General features: G+C 37.4%; 2 protein-coding genes across 2 annotated transcripts in view; one reads left to right on the top strand and one right to left on the bottom strand.

Annotated features, from left to right (window-relative positions):
- The window catches only part of LOC309480079 (GTPase IMAP family member 8-like), a 33,132-nt gene extending 27,311 nt beyond the window's left edge, over positions 1–5,821 (bottom strand). Inside the window, exons 1-2 of the mRNA XM_082144434.1 lie at positions 5,722–5,821; positions 5,545–5,612 (exon numbers count right to left, since the gene is read on the bottom strand). Of these exons, the coding sequence (XP_082000560.1) occupies positions 5,545–5,572 (28 nt within the window). The 5' untranslated portion in view covers positions 5,573–5,612; positions 5,722–5,821. The remainder of the gene's footprint in view (positions 1–5,544; positions 5,613–5,721) is intronic.
- LOC309480429 (uncharacterized protein) overlaps positions 1–14,285 on the top strand; it is a 120,264-nt gene that overhangs the window by 74,754 nt on the left and 31,225 nt on the right. The window lies entirely within an intron of this gene.

The raw sequence follows: 14,285 nt of genomic DNA, 5'->3' as shown, positions 1-14,285 counted from the left end.
TAAAACTGGCCTCCAATTACATATTATACATATAAAACGGTTTACATAACAACAGGCATTAAAACTTCGTGTTTTAATCACTAGAAACTGTGAGCAAACAGGCGTTGAACATCTATTTACTTAAGCTGTGAGCACACCAGGCATCAGGAACAGCTGTGAGCAGGACTTATCATCTGCTCATCTCCCATAAGCATTAATCAAAATAGCACTTTTATGATTTTTGCGTAGGTTTACGAAATTGGATCGCGAGGCCAATTTCTGACCAGGAGTTATCGTTAACGTATTGTATATCATAAGGCCTATTACGACTGAAAACTATCAGATTTACGTCTTCGTCCTAAAAGAGATCCTTCGTCTTCATTTAGTCGGTTTAAATCATGTTACATGTATCAACTGCAAAGAGTTTTGCTTCGTCTTTACAGAGACAGATGTAATGTCATGGACTGCAGTTTTAGCAGAGCTGGGCTGGCTTTGTGCCCGCGATCAGCTGGGTGAGTTCGCCTTGGCGACTTATCTCACACTTCAAAACGCGCGTATAGCCTACAATTATTAATACCAATAATACACATTCAACTGAAACTGAATTTGCCCACAAAAATGAAGTTTGAAACTGCTTTTGGATTCTCCACCATAATAATGTAACGTAAACGACTCGGGGTAAATGTGAATTAGCTCAAGACTATAGGGAATATTAATATTTATAACGCATGGTCATAATTCATAAGTCGCATGTACATTTATTTTATCAATTATCGAGATTACCTTGTTCTGTACTGTCTGATCATTACAGTTAAGAAGGGGTATCCCTTTTAAACTCCACGAAAGTTTTATCTTCTGGCCGCGAATATCAAACTTTCTGAGTTTATGAATTAAAACTACTCAAGGTAGTCAATATCGAGCTTGTAGCTTAGATCTTGAAGTTTCATTGACTTTTATAAGGTGGGTTTTCAAACACAGAGACAATTAAAAGTATAAATGGGTTTATTAATAAAATGGCACACACTAGAGATTATATAAACTACAAACATAAACGTACGTAAAAATGCAAACACCAATAAACATTTAACCGAACAAAAACATGAAATGAAAGAAAGAAAGAAAGATATAGAGGGAAGATAGAGGGTAACTTAAATCACAGACCTAAGACCTAGACACCTGGAACAGCTTTTATAGGAATCAATATACTTGCGAGTTGTGGTACTCTTTCAGTGTGATGCTGAAAAGGGGACGCGCGCGTGCGCGTGTCCGGCTGGTTTGCGTCTAGCTTTGTCTTCTGGGTCGTTTCGCAAAACGATGTAAAGGCTCACTTGAATTTAACGTTACCGAGAAAGTTCAGATTCGTCTCCCGGGATGGGAGAGGCTGGAAATCTTAGTTGCAGAGACGCAGCTACGACTCGAACATGTGCTCGCTCGATGGAGAAGGCCAGGGCCTCCTCCAGATGTTCCTTTGGAGAAGCGCTGCGCCGAGGAAGAGGGTCCAGAGAAGTTGGATGAGTTGAGAGTGGGAAGAGAGCGAAGAGAAGAGAAGGTTTTGGACTTTTATCAGTGTCCCAGGTGCCGTCCCCTCCTTCGTGTAGGACGAATCAGCTGTCGAGATTTTTCGAATGAGTCATGATTGACTTTAACTGGAGAGGATTTTCTCCAGACATATGAACTTATAAAACAATGCGCATCACTGAATTCTGTTATTGGAATTCAACTCCGTTAGCTGGAGAGGATTACAAAGATATCAAAAATAGAATCTAGGCGTTGTAGCCATGCAACGATACATTATTATGCATTTGTATAGGCAATAGCAGTTCTATTAAGGTCACAAATAGGACATATGCTTTCCTATGGGTTACACACACCTCTTAACACACAAATATATATATTTAGTACCTTTAGGAGTGACTTTATGGGTAAAAGTCCTTTTCTGAAAGGGGGTTTCTGTTTCACAGTCCAGAGTGTGTTTGTATGTGTGTGTGTGTTGGAATGTTGCGACCCTGTTATCTCATGCATAGGGCTGGATAGCTCTGTGGTCAAATTTTATGACCTGCCAATGAGCTCGGGTTACGGGATGCGATTCTACTGGGAGAACATTCTTCAAAAATACATTTCAGATCCAAACACTCGAAGATCATAACTGTATGATCACAACACATTAATCACACATACATACAGGAAATTCAGATACCAGTCTGAGTTACACACATTTTAAGTTAAACACAAAAAGGATGTTGGTGTGTGTGTGTGTGTGTGTGTGTGTGTGTGTGTGTGTACGTGTGTGTGTGTTCTGGAATGTCACGAGTCTGTGAGGTTGTAAAAGTCACAGGGAGTCCAGAGCTGAAATGGGGGTTTTAGAGGGGATTCTAAGAAAACAGGGTTTCCTTATGTGACTCAAATGTCCCTCGGGGGAGCCACAAAGATGCAATTTTGACCGTTCAAGCAGACTTGGAGATCAGGATTTACTAATTTGAACAGCATGTGACCGCATGTCATAGTCATTGTCGTTACATAATGAATTAATTTGTGTCAAAATTGCACATTAAGTCACACAGATATAAAGTGGTTCACCGTTCATGACGTTTGTGAACGTTCACAAAAAGAAAGAGGACACACAACTTATTCAGTCGCGTCTGTTTCTGTTTATTTGGTAGCCTAGTTACAGCACATATTTACATCACATTTAGAAAGAATGATAATTTCTACAAATATGCCACCAAAAATATGACCTGAGCAGCTTTAGCACTCTCTCCCAGAAGGATACAGATTTTCAGTCAAAGAAAAAGAGGATAGTCCGAGACGTAGGCTACTGACAGATAAAATAAAAACAGGACTATGAAAATTTATATGATTTGTCTGATTTCTTCAAGCGTTCATATTTACCATGTTTACTATGGTAACTATGGTAATGGTTAGCGTGCATCGTTTTTTGCATCGGGTATAAATATTACCTTATACGGTGATCAGAATCCACATCGGATCACAAACAAAACATCATGTTAGCTGACAGATCTATCTGGAGCAAACCCAGGCATGTGCAGAAAGACGTTCACTCAAAGTAATCGGATCAGCTCGATTACATGGTGTAATCTTTCATTTGATCGGTTCATGAAAAGGTTTATTCCACCCCCTTCAATCCGACTGAAATTTCAATCGGTTTGAGCATTTTTATTCCGATTGAGGTGTTGACATGGAACATTTTCATTCTGATTGGACTTTTAAACTGGTTATAATCGGAATACAATGCTACATGTAAACGGGGCTAATGTAATACCCACTCTAACCAGAGGTAAATGAAAGTTCAAAGTTCAAGTGCAACCCCACAACAATAGGATAAGTTTGCTTAATGTCCAAAAAATAAATAAAAATAAAAAATATAAAGAGATGTGGCGGGGATATCGTTGCACTTACATAATAGTCACTAGATAGTTTGTGGATCTGCAGGAATCGCTCCTCCTCAGAGTCAGAGGAGTTATGGTGCTGTACCTGTAATCACCTGTGAGACGCAGGATTAATCACCTCCCGGGAAGTCTCGGAGAAAGGATGCCGCTGCTTCTGGTGATTTGAAGAACTTTTTTTCTTCATTAGGTAGGATGACTCTCAAGGTCGCTGGGTGGAGGAGGCTGAATTGAAGCTTCTTTGCGTGCAGCTCCTTCTTAACATGATTGTATTCCTTTCTTCACTTCAGCAGGTTTGCACTCAGATCTGGGAAAAACATCACTGCCTCTCCCTTGAAAGTGATCGGTCCACCTTAGCAGCCATTCGGAGGATTTTATCCCGGTCCAGGTACTTGAGTAGGCGGATGAGAATGGGTCTGGGTCACTTATCCCCTGGCGCGCGGGATGTCAGGGACCGATGTGCTCTTTCAATTATCAACGGCTCGGGAAAGTGCTGTCCAAGCACCGAGGGGATCCAATCTGTAAAGAACCGCACCGGGTCTGTTCCTTCTCCGCCCTCCTGTAGGTTAACGATGCGGATATTATTGCGTCGGCTTTGATTTTCTAGTTGGTCTATTTTGTCCACGAGAAAGTCCTTCTCCTTCATCAGGCGGAGGACATGGGAGTCTAATTCAGTTAGCTTATCTTCGGCTGTGCTAATTCGCTCTTCTGCCTCTGTGATGCGTGTACACATCCCGTCCATCACCGTTTTCAACCCCGAAATAGAGTGGTTAATTTCGGCAGTTTTGGCATCGAGCTTCTGTGAGAGTGCTTCATTACCGCGTTTTATTTCTTGTAGTATAGCGTGGCTTCCTTCCACTTCACGTTGCTCTTCCGCGGCCATGTTGTGCTCGGTGCTCGTTGCACGTGTTGCTTGAGAAGAAAAATGGTCGATAATTGAGCTTTGCATCTTATTTCCAGATCTCAAGTCCATATTTCAGCAGTTGGATAAAGTTTGCGGTACAGCAGGAGTTATTTATAACTTAAAACCGAGTTTTCCTGAAGAGCTCCGGAGCACACGTCTTCCTAGCTCAGCTGCATCACCGGAAGTCTAAGGATTTCTTAAGTATGAATCTCAGCAACGGTGACAAACAGCATATTCGGATAAACAGTTAAACTCTAAACATTAGAAAACAAGCTACTAAAAAGTCACATAAAAACAGCAGCAACAACAACAAAAAAATAAGAATAAATGAAAATACTAAGACAATTAAGATAATTATTTATTCATGCAGCAATGCATGATGGGGGATGAGTTTTGATTGGTGGCACCCAGAATGCACTGCAACATGCTTTATAATGTTCACCATAATTGAGATTCACAGTATGATTTGATGTCTGTGTGTCTAAATTATTATATATATTTTTTAATCAGAACATCTTAAGAAGTCCTTTGGATTATATTGAAAAATGCTAGATCTTGTGCTGTAGAATCACAGTGCTGCTGTAATCAATAAAGTAAACCTAACTCAGAGATTAGAATTCAAATGAGTTCAGTGATTGAAACACAACCAACACCATCAGATCATATTTTCTCTTTGTTCATATGGCAGTCATAACTCAGTTACAGCCAAACTGAATCTAACGTGAACAGTTTAAGGGTCAAGAGGCCAATTAAATCAAACACTTAATTTGTTATTTTCTCCTTCAGTGATTCTGCTTATTAACATCAGGTGTCTTTAATAATGCTCAATCATCACTCAATTAATCACTTAATTAGCTCATTCACTTTAACACTGCTTTAGTGTTTATTTAGCACTCTTATATGAACACTTTAACACTCTTGAGTGTGGAGCCAAATACACTCCCATGAGAGTTTTACACTGGAGTTTTTGACTTGTATAAACCTGACTGTGGCAAAGTCCATCTCTGCATTTGATATAAAGAAGGCTACAGTCGGACGATAGATTGATATAGCTAATACTGCTTTCCCATCCGAATAACAAATACACAATTAGCTGCAATGCGAGGATTGTATGAATTTGGTCTGTAGCCTATTATATTTCAAAGGTTTTTCGTTCGAATGAAACGCATTCAGTCATATTTTCTCCATCATCATCACCATGTCTCATTAGGAGCTCCGCTATTTTGCGTTAATAAATCCTGTGGGATATTCTCTTACCAGGAGGAGTTTCAGACCCCGTCGCCATTATCAGACTGCAGAAAGATCACAGCAAAGGGAAATACTTCCTAAAACAACAATACAGATTAAATAATCTCAATATATGTTTGTCATTCCTTATATTATCAATAAATCAACACATCTGCATAAAACCCGTTGCAGGAAATGCAAACTCACCAGGAGTCGAGCTGATGTTCAAGTCTGTCTAAATCTCAATTAGGAAAATTAGAGAGAAATTCGGTCATTAGCATTAGTAACTGGTTGCGGAGATTGTCCTTCTGCAGTTCTGCGTCATTTAGCCTTAAGCCACGCCCATTTGTCGAGCTGCAGCATGACGTGAGATCGAAACTGAAACCACACATCCATAGTCTAGTGTTGCTCTTATTATTGTTGAATAAATGGTTTTCAGTTTCATTCTATCAGCCCCAACATTCATGACCTGAAACACACCTAAAATCCTCTTACATTTCACTTATATTTTGTTTAAATGTGAGAAATCCATGTAATTTTCGTGTCAAACCACATTACAAGAAATCGTATCACGTGTTCTAATTCCTTTTTGTTATATAATTTTAGATTTATTTCTCTACTTATCTTTTTATTGGTAAAGAAAATATATTTGGTTTTCTCTACAGATAATTTAAATCACCCATTCATATCTGATTGCATTTTATTAACAATATAATCCACATTTCTGCCTCTAATCCAAAGTCATCTGTCTAGGGAACGATGGTTTGATGAATAGGCTGAATAACTCCTGCTGGACAATAACTATATTCTAGAGCTGCTATAACGCCAAAACAATCTCTGTTACTTTAATTTCCTATGATCAGCTACATTGTTAAAGCGCTGTATAAATGAAGATGACTTGACTGTGTGAGTGTTTCTCTGAGTGTCCGGCAGGAGGCGCCACATCCACTCTAACTCTCACTGATGACGTTTCACCCTAAGAACTTTATTGAACAGTATAAACAAACATAAATGTCCTGGTACAAAATATGAAATGTCTTAATCAGACAACAGACAAGCATCATAGCATAAGATAAAGAAAATATAAAGAATAAAACAAAAATACATTCCAGTAAATAATAAATAAATAAATAAAATAATTTATTTTCAGCAAGTTTAAGATCCTCTATCAAAGTAGGTAAGATTAAAGCATTCTTTTTCTTCATTAATTTTAATGATAAGAAGTAATGACAGCAGTTCCTTTGTGAAGAACGTAAAAGTTTGGAAGTGTTTTCAGGAATCTATTCAGTTTGTGTAAAAAGAATTTCCCAAGAATAATAAATGTGTTAACTGCCAAGTCATGCGTTTCATCTTTCAGAAACATACCAAATATTGCATTTTCCTTTGTTAATACAGGTAAATCTTCAAAGGTAGGAAATAGCCAGTAATGCAAATCCTCCCAAAAGGCACAGGCAAATGTACAGTCATAAAACAGATGTTCTGTTGTTCATTATATGTTTACTCCATTAAGAATTTTAAAGTGCACTTACTTTGCTTTTGGTGCAACTGGAAATTTAAGATATTTTGTTCTTAAAATCTTTACTTCAACACTGGAAAAATATTGAAAGATTGAATTTTTATTTATTAAAAAAGGCTTTCCGAATTGTAGTATTGGGTAAATTTAGGTTAGTGAGAGAAACTCTTTTCACCAAAAGCTTAGGAAGACAGCGGGTTACATTAGTTTGAGATATGTTGAAAGACATCTGAATTATAGATTGTGGTGTTGCTTTTATAATGTTATCGCACTGTTCTCTGTCCAATAAATTACATTTTGAACAGAAAGTCGTAAAAGACATAACTCCAGTGTCAGGGTCAAGCTTAACTACTGTAGAAGAGGATCAGCTCATAGAGATGTCCACAGACTCTGTCAGGAGGCATATGTATGATACACAACCCCTTGTGAAGTTCTGGATAAGATGCCAGACAGAATTTCCAGAGCTTACAGTAAAAGCAGTGAGGTGTCTTTTTCCCTTTCCAAGTACATACCTCTGTGAGAGCGTTTTTTCCACACTGGCATATCTAAAGACCAAGTACAGGGCAAGGCTGGAACCAGAAAATGATATGAGGCTGTCACTATGTACCACTATATGGGATGATTATAGTATCAAAATGATTAACACGTGCAAGCACACTTATCAATGAACTTGATACATGTTGCAGAAATGTTTTATCCATGCCTTTCAACTTGCGTGTGCAAAATTCTAAATTGAATGAATGTGAAGCAATTTGTACAAATAGAGACATTTTTGTGAGTACAAATGTTTTCCTTTGTATTAATGTATCATAATTTGCGCATGCAACACAGAAGATGTGCATGTGTGGATCAGGTGACACGTGTGCATTCATTTATGTCTTATCTGAGTCGATCTCGTTTGATTCATTTGGATTTGGAGACTTTCTTTTCGCTGTTTTTAAGCATTTCACAACCCACACACGAACACCTACAAATGAATAGGCCTGGTGCTAATTATTAATGTGTGCACAACTACCCATCTATTTGACAAATTCACAATGTGCGTCACTACATTTAAACTAATACAATGTAACTTGTGTGTGCAAAATCCAAAATCACATAAATGTTCAGCATTTTGTACAAATAGAGACATAGTTGTTAATACAAAACCTCGATTTTAAATTAATGTAGGGCAGACTTTGTGCATGCAACAAGTAAGATGTGCATTTGTGGATGAGGAGACACGCGTGCATTCATTGACTGGTTTCTGTGTTGATCCTATTTGATTCATTTGGATTTTGAGACTTTCATTTCGCCGGTTTAGCCTTGCACGATCCACACACAGATGTCTGAGTAAACCTGCTACCACTAGATGGCAGTATTCTGCTAAAACAGACAATGGCAGCGTGATCAAGCGTTCTTCCCCATTTAAGACGCTTAATGAGAGTGATATTGAAGCACCACATTTAGTACACAATATAGGCCTACCTTATTAATAAAGCATACTTTATAGAGGCAAACAGATTACATCAGATCATGAACAACACCCATAGAAAACCATTATAAAACGCTTAACATGCAATAGGGCGTTGCATGTTCAATAAGGTGTATTGGCTACTGAGTTTAAATATCACCGTCTTACTGCATTGACGTTAAGCTTTTTCTTTATAATATGCTCTATGGGAGGAAAACTATATAGCCTACAGACAAGAGCCTATATGAACGCGATGTGCGGCGTTTCACGTTAATGTGAATGTGCATTACATGGCACATAAGATAAATCTCGTACTCGCTGAATCATGTACAGTGAACAGAGACATTAAAACGTGTCCAAATGTCATAGACAAACTTTACTCATTGTTTGCAGAGCCAAGCAACAGTTGCAGGTTTCTTATGATGCTGAAGACACTGGCTCTTAAACCAAAGGAGCTAGTACAGCAAAGTGAAACACGATGGGCTTGCAGATATAGGTGTGTTTATGCTGTCGAATCACAATCACTCACTGTTTAAAAGACAGGGAAGAAGAGGGAGAAAAGTGGTCTGTGGATGCAAGTGGGTTGTATAACCACATGACAAGTCTCTGCTTCATTACGTCCTTAATTGTTCTCGAGGAAGTTCTCAGATTTGTACATGTAACACACAAACGTCTGCCAGGTGCAAGTACAACAATCATAGTCTGAGAACACATCTCCAGCGCTGAAGAGAGGAGAGTTCATGGGAGGCAATGTGGACGCAGGTGAAAATGTGGATGCAGGTTTCTGTGCAGAGAGTGCTCCCCAAACTGCAGGAAAAGAAGACAACCTCCTGGGCTTTCGCAGCACATAGTACCAACCACACTTGGACAGCGTTATGACAAGGAGACGCAATGGGAATCAGAAACACAGACATTTAAATGTCATCTCCCTGTTTTAGACACTATGCTGGCTGAATTGGACTGGTGATTTTCAACTGAAGCAGCGGCCCTGAGTGTGGCATGTGATGCTGTATTCAGTTGTGACCAGAACGGCATCGGTCCTTTACTAAGCATGAATGCGAGCCTTAAGATTCACCCTCAGCTTGTGACAGCTGAAATGGATCTTGTGCAATCGCATCGCCGATCACCCTTAAAACACTTCAAGATGAAGAAGCCTACGGAAGGATAGATATGCAAACTGTTCCCGTCTGCTGGAGCTTGCACTCACACTGCCAGTTGGATCTGCAATGGCTCAGGACAGATTCTCGAATCTTTCCCCACTGCACATAGAGAACGATTTGACTGCAAATTTATCAGAAGAGAAGATAGTGGACATCTACGCAACTCGGAAAAAGAGGCTGCATCTTCTGCAATAGGTAAGAGATGTTTTTAACGGTACTCTTTGTATAGCAGTCCTTGTTCATTCTAAATGTATTTTAAATGTAGAAGGTATGATATATAATTATATGAAATATGGTAGCCTATATAAAACAATCTGAGCTGGTGGTCTGCCGGTAGGTCTCCGCCTATGGATGAGCTGCGGACCATACTGGCTCCTAGGATAACAATGCAGAATACATCGTTTCGTCAGGCAATTCCCCCAGCCGAGCGCCTTGCCATTCGCCTACGTGAATGCCCATTATTTATAGGATTTTTAATGTCATTTTTACGTTATAGGCCTTTTACATGTTTATTTAAAAATACGTTCCCACCTTTAACTTGGGAGAGTAATTGTTTTTTTTTTTTTTTATAAATAATAATAATAATAATAAGCAAGATGAGAAAATGGAGAAAATTGTAAAAAAAAATGTATGTTGTATTGTGTTGGAATTGAACAGTTTTAGTTAGGTTAGTGAGGCGGGAATCTTCTGATGGTCTGTTTTTGAAAACCAATTTCATTATAAAATAACTTCTTTTTTGACCCTGGCCAACTCTGCCTTTGGTGAAGCCCTGAGGAAGGGCACCCTTGATCTCCCAGATGACTGTGTATTGCCAGGATCACAGCACTGTTACTCCACTGCCACATGTGTTTGTGGGAGATCAAGCCTTTCCCCTCCAAAGAAACCTCCTGCGTCCCTTTCCTGGGCGCAATCTCTCCAGGGAAACACAGATGTTTAAATATCGTCCTCGTCAATGTTTTCTCTGACAATTGAATTGTATTTTTATATAAAAAAATATTTTGATGGCTGCAACACCCTCCAAAAAAAAAAAAAAAAAAAAAAAAAAAATGGGACATAGGCAAAATAAAAGTGAAAAGATTAATTAATAGTTAAAGTGTTTTGAAACAGTCCACAATAAGCAGGTGACCTGGTTATATGTGAGGGTATTTGTAGGCAAAGATGGGTCAAGAAAAAATGGGGAATTTCTGGAAATGGGGTTGTTCCAATTTTTATAGAGTACATGTTGGCAGCTTCTTGTTTTTTTGTTCTTGTTTTTTTAAGTAATTATATATATATACACACACACCAAAAGACAAAAGCTCTTTAAGATCACAAGTCCAATACGTTAATTCAGCTATTTTATAATGTAATGTACAGCTTTAGTATCATATTTGCTATTAAGCAGTGTTGAGGTACAAATAGATGGAAGCCTAAATATGATAAAGCTGATTACTAAATTCATCACCAAGGGATTGCTCTCTTTAGTTATTCTGAGTTCTGCTATGTAGGCTAATGTCATGCAGATTAAGTACACAAATGATTGAAATGTCACAGTTTTAAACAAATATCCACAGCAAACTTAAAAAAAATTAATGACAAGCACGCCTGAATGTGAACATAAACACAAGTAGATCTGAATAAACCAGTTTTATTTCATTTTACTTTTAGGCGCCACTCAAACTGCCTTATTACGGAGAATGCTTTGTAGAAAGAGCTTCATCATAATGTTGAGCTGAATGTGGAGCAGGGCTAGATGCACTCTCTACTACTGAGAGCATCCGGTTTTCAAAGGATGACATTTTGTCCTGTCGAACTCGCTCCCTTTGAGGCTGTGGTTGGGAAGACAGGCTGGCTAGTGGCTGAAGATCAACACATTCCTCTGGTAGCAGATACTGGGATGATCTTGTGTGAATTCTGGTGTGATCTGGCTGGATGGGTTATCTTTGCACTGGATACCTGGGCACTCTGAACACGATGTACTGGTTGCAGAGGGTGGAGGGATTCTTGAAATGTTGCTTGAGCTCTCCCTGAACTCCAGGAATGGGGTTTAGAAGCTCATAATAGCAGAATATTTCCACTGTTTATGAACCCCCCACTCCACTCCTGCTGCCCTCCTTCTCTCTCTTCTTTCTGAACATCTCTGAATCCCTTCCTTTTGTTTTGTTGCAAACATCAGCTAAATGTGGTGAATATAAAAACATTGTATGTACCAATGTAATAGTTAAATCAAACAAAAATGAAATTGTCAAATTGTCATGGAACATTTACTACAAAGGATACATTTACTTAAGATGCAAATTGACATAAGATTAAAGAAAAGTCTTGTTTTCAGATACATTTTCCAAAATTAACAGAGGTTTATTGTTTTTAATAAGATCAAATAAACTTTTTTCCCTTTGAATTAAGTGTATTTTTCTTACCAGAATGCCATGTGTCACGAACTGCTCCGAGACACGAAGGTTGAGGATCCAAATGCAGTATTTATTTGAAAGGGTAATCCAAAGACGTAATCCAGATAACAGACAAGAGGTCATAAACATGCAGCACACACACACACACACACACACACACACACACACACACACACACACACACACACACACACACACACACACAGAGGCAGGCAGGGAGCACATTCTTTTTTTATTGATTTTACAATTATGGTATGTGCGTACATTTGATTTTGGGAATGAACATATATGTCTCTCTTCCAGAAGTGACAGTACATTCTAAACAAAAATGGAGCAAAATAGCACTAAAAGTGGTTCATTGGCTTGAAATCACAGGGGAACCATGGAAAATAACAGAAAATTTCAGGTTGTTTTATTTTATTTTAAACTGTATTTATTATTTATTTTAAACAATCTAATATAACTGTAGTAAAATTATCTCTAAATGAACAACTCTGCCGTTATTTTAAGTATTATGGCATTAATGACAAATTACACTAATACACTTTTTATACAGAAAAATTACTGTTTTTATATAGTACTTTTCTGTTTTCTTAAATAACATACAAGTGTATTATCTGTAATTATTTGTAATATAACAAAACTGTTAGATGATAAAACAGTCAAATAACTGGCAGCAACGGCTGCCAAACAAAAACCTTAAAATCAAAGTAAAATCTCCTTACACTAAACACTAACAGATCTCTCAAGATCTCAGCAACAACAACCCGTTTGACTTTAGTTCCCTCATACAGAACTTAGTAATGAGACTTTACAGAGGTTAAGGTGTTGAGGTTTTATTGAAATGAATAAAGCTGTATGTCACCATTATGGTGATCAGTGTTTGCTTTAGTTGGGCTCTTGACCCTTGACTTTATAACATCAGTTTTTCTCGTGCTGCTGTAGCTGTGTGTTTATAAAGCACTTTATGGCAAAAGATGCAAGAGCAATGATGGTCAGATGAAGTCGGTTAATTATTGATAATGATACAATCATTATATAGTGGCCTTATTCACTGATCGCTGAATTATTTAGAATAATTGATTTTTACATTATTTTAGCTCTTCAATACTACTGCATAAAATATTGTCCTGCTTTGATATTTTGAAGTCATTATGCAGAAATTATTTGGACAGAATAATGTAGACACACACAGTCATCAAGAATCAATGTATGAACCTCAACAATGGTGACAAGACATTCAGATCAACTCTGAACATCACAAAAAAGCTTTTTGATGATTGTCACTATTATTGAGATTCATGCACTGATTATTGATGTTTGTGCGAGTCTGAAAGATCCAGCTTGAAACACTCTATATAATTATTATTTTTTAAATAACATAATATATGTCTGTCATTACTTTATAAGGCTGCTACAAATAACACAAAACTAACTGTTAATATACTCATAGATCAAACTCCGGTTGAGATTAGTGAATAAGGCCACTTGATGATGATTGTATCACCATCAGTAATTAACCAAATTCATCTGACCAGAATTTCTCTTGCAACTTTTGCCATAACAAACACACAGTTACAGCAGCCAGAGAAAAACTGAAGTTAAAGAGTTAAGGGTGAAGAGACCAACTAAAGCAAACACTGATCACCATAATGGCGACATCACACTTTATTATTTTCAATAAATTCTCAATAATAAGTTTCGTATGAGAGAAATAAAGTCAAACTGGACTGAAATAAGTAAAGATGCTGATATCTAAAGATATCTGGTAGTGTTTAATGTCATGTGACGTGTTTTCAGCTTATTTACATAAGGAGATTTTACTTTAATTTTAAGGTTTGTTTTCTGTTCTGTTTTAATCTGTTTTGTTTTTTAATTAATTACAGATTATTTTGTTAATTTTACACACACTTGTATGTAATTTAAGGAAACACAAAAGTACTGTATAAAAATAAATACAAAATTCTGTATAAAATAGTAAATGAATGTAATTTATTATTAATATCATACTTAAAACAGCCGATTTGTTAGAGATAATTTTACAGAGTTTTGACTACAATTTAAAATAAAATAAAACAACCTGTAAAAAAATCTGTTATTTTCCATAGAATTATGAGCTATATAGCACTTAAAGTGGTTCCCCTATGATTACAAGCCAATGGATCACTTTTAGTGCCATTTAGCAGCATTTTTGTTTGAGGTTACCATTGTTCTGGAGAGTATAGCCTGTGCTTTAGTATAGAAGAAGACCAAGA

The sequence above is a fragment of the Leuciscus leuciscus genome, assembly GCF_965113295.1.
Source record: "Leuciscus leuciscus genome assembly, chromosome: 1".
Taxonomy (NCBI): domain Eukaryota; kingdom Metazoa; phylum Chordata; class Actinopteri; order Cypriniformes; family Leuciscidae; genus Leuciscus; species Leuciscus leuciscus.
This window is presented reverse-complemented; position numbering and strand designations above follow the sequence as displayed.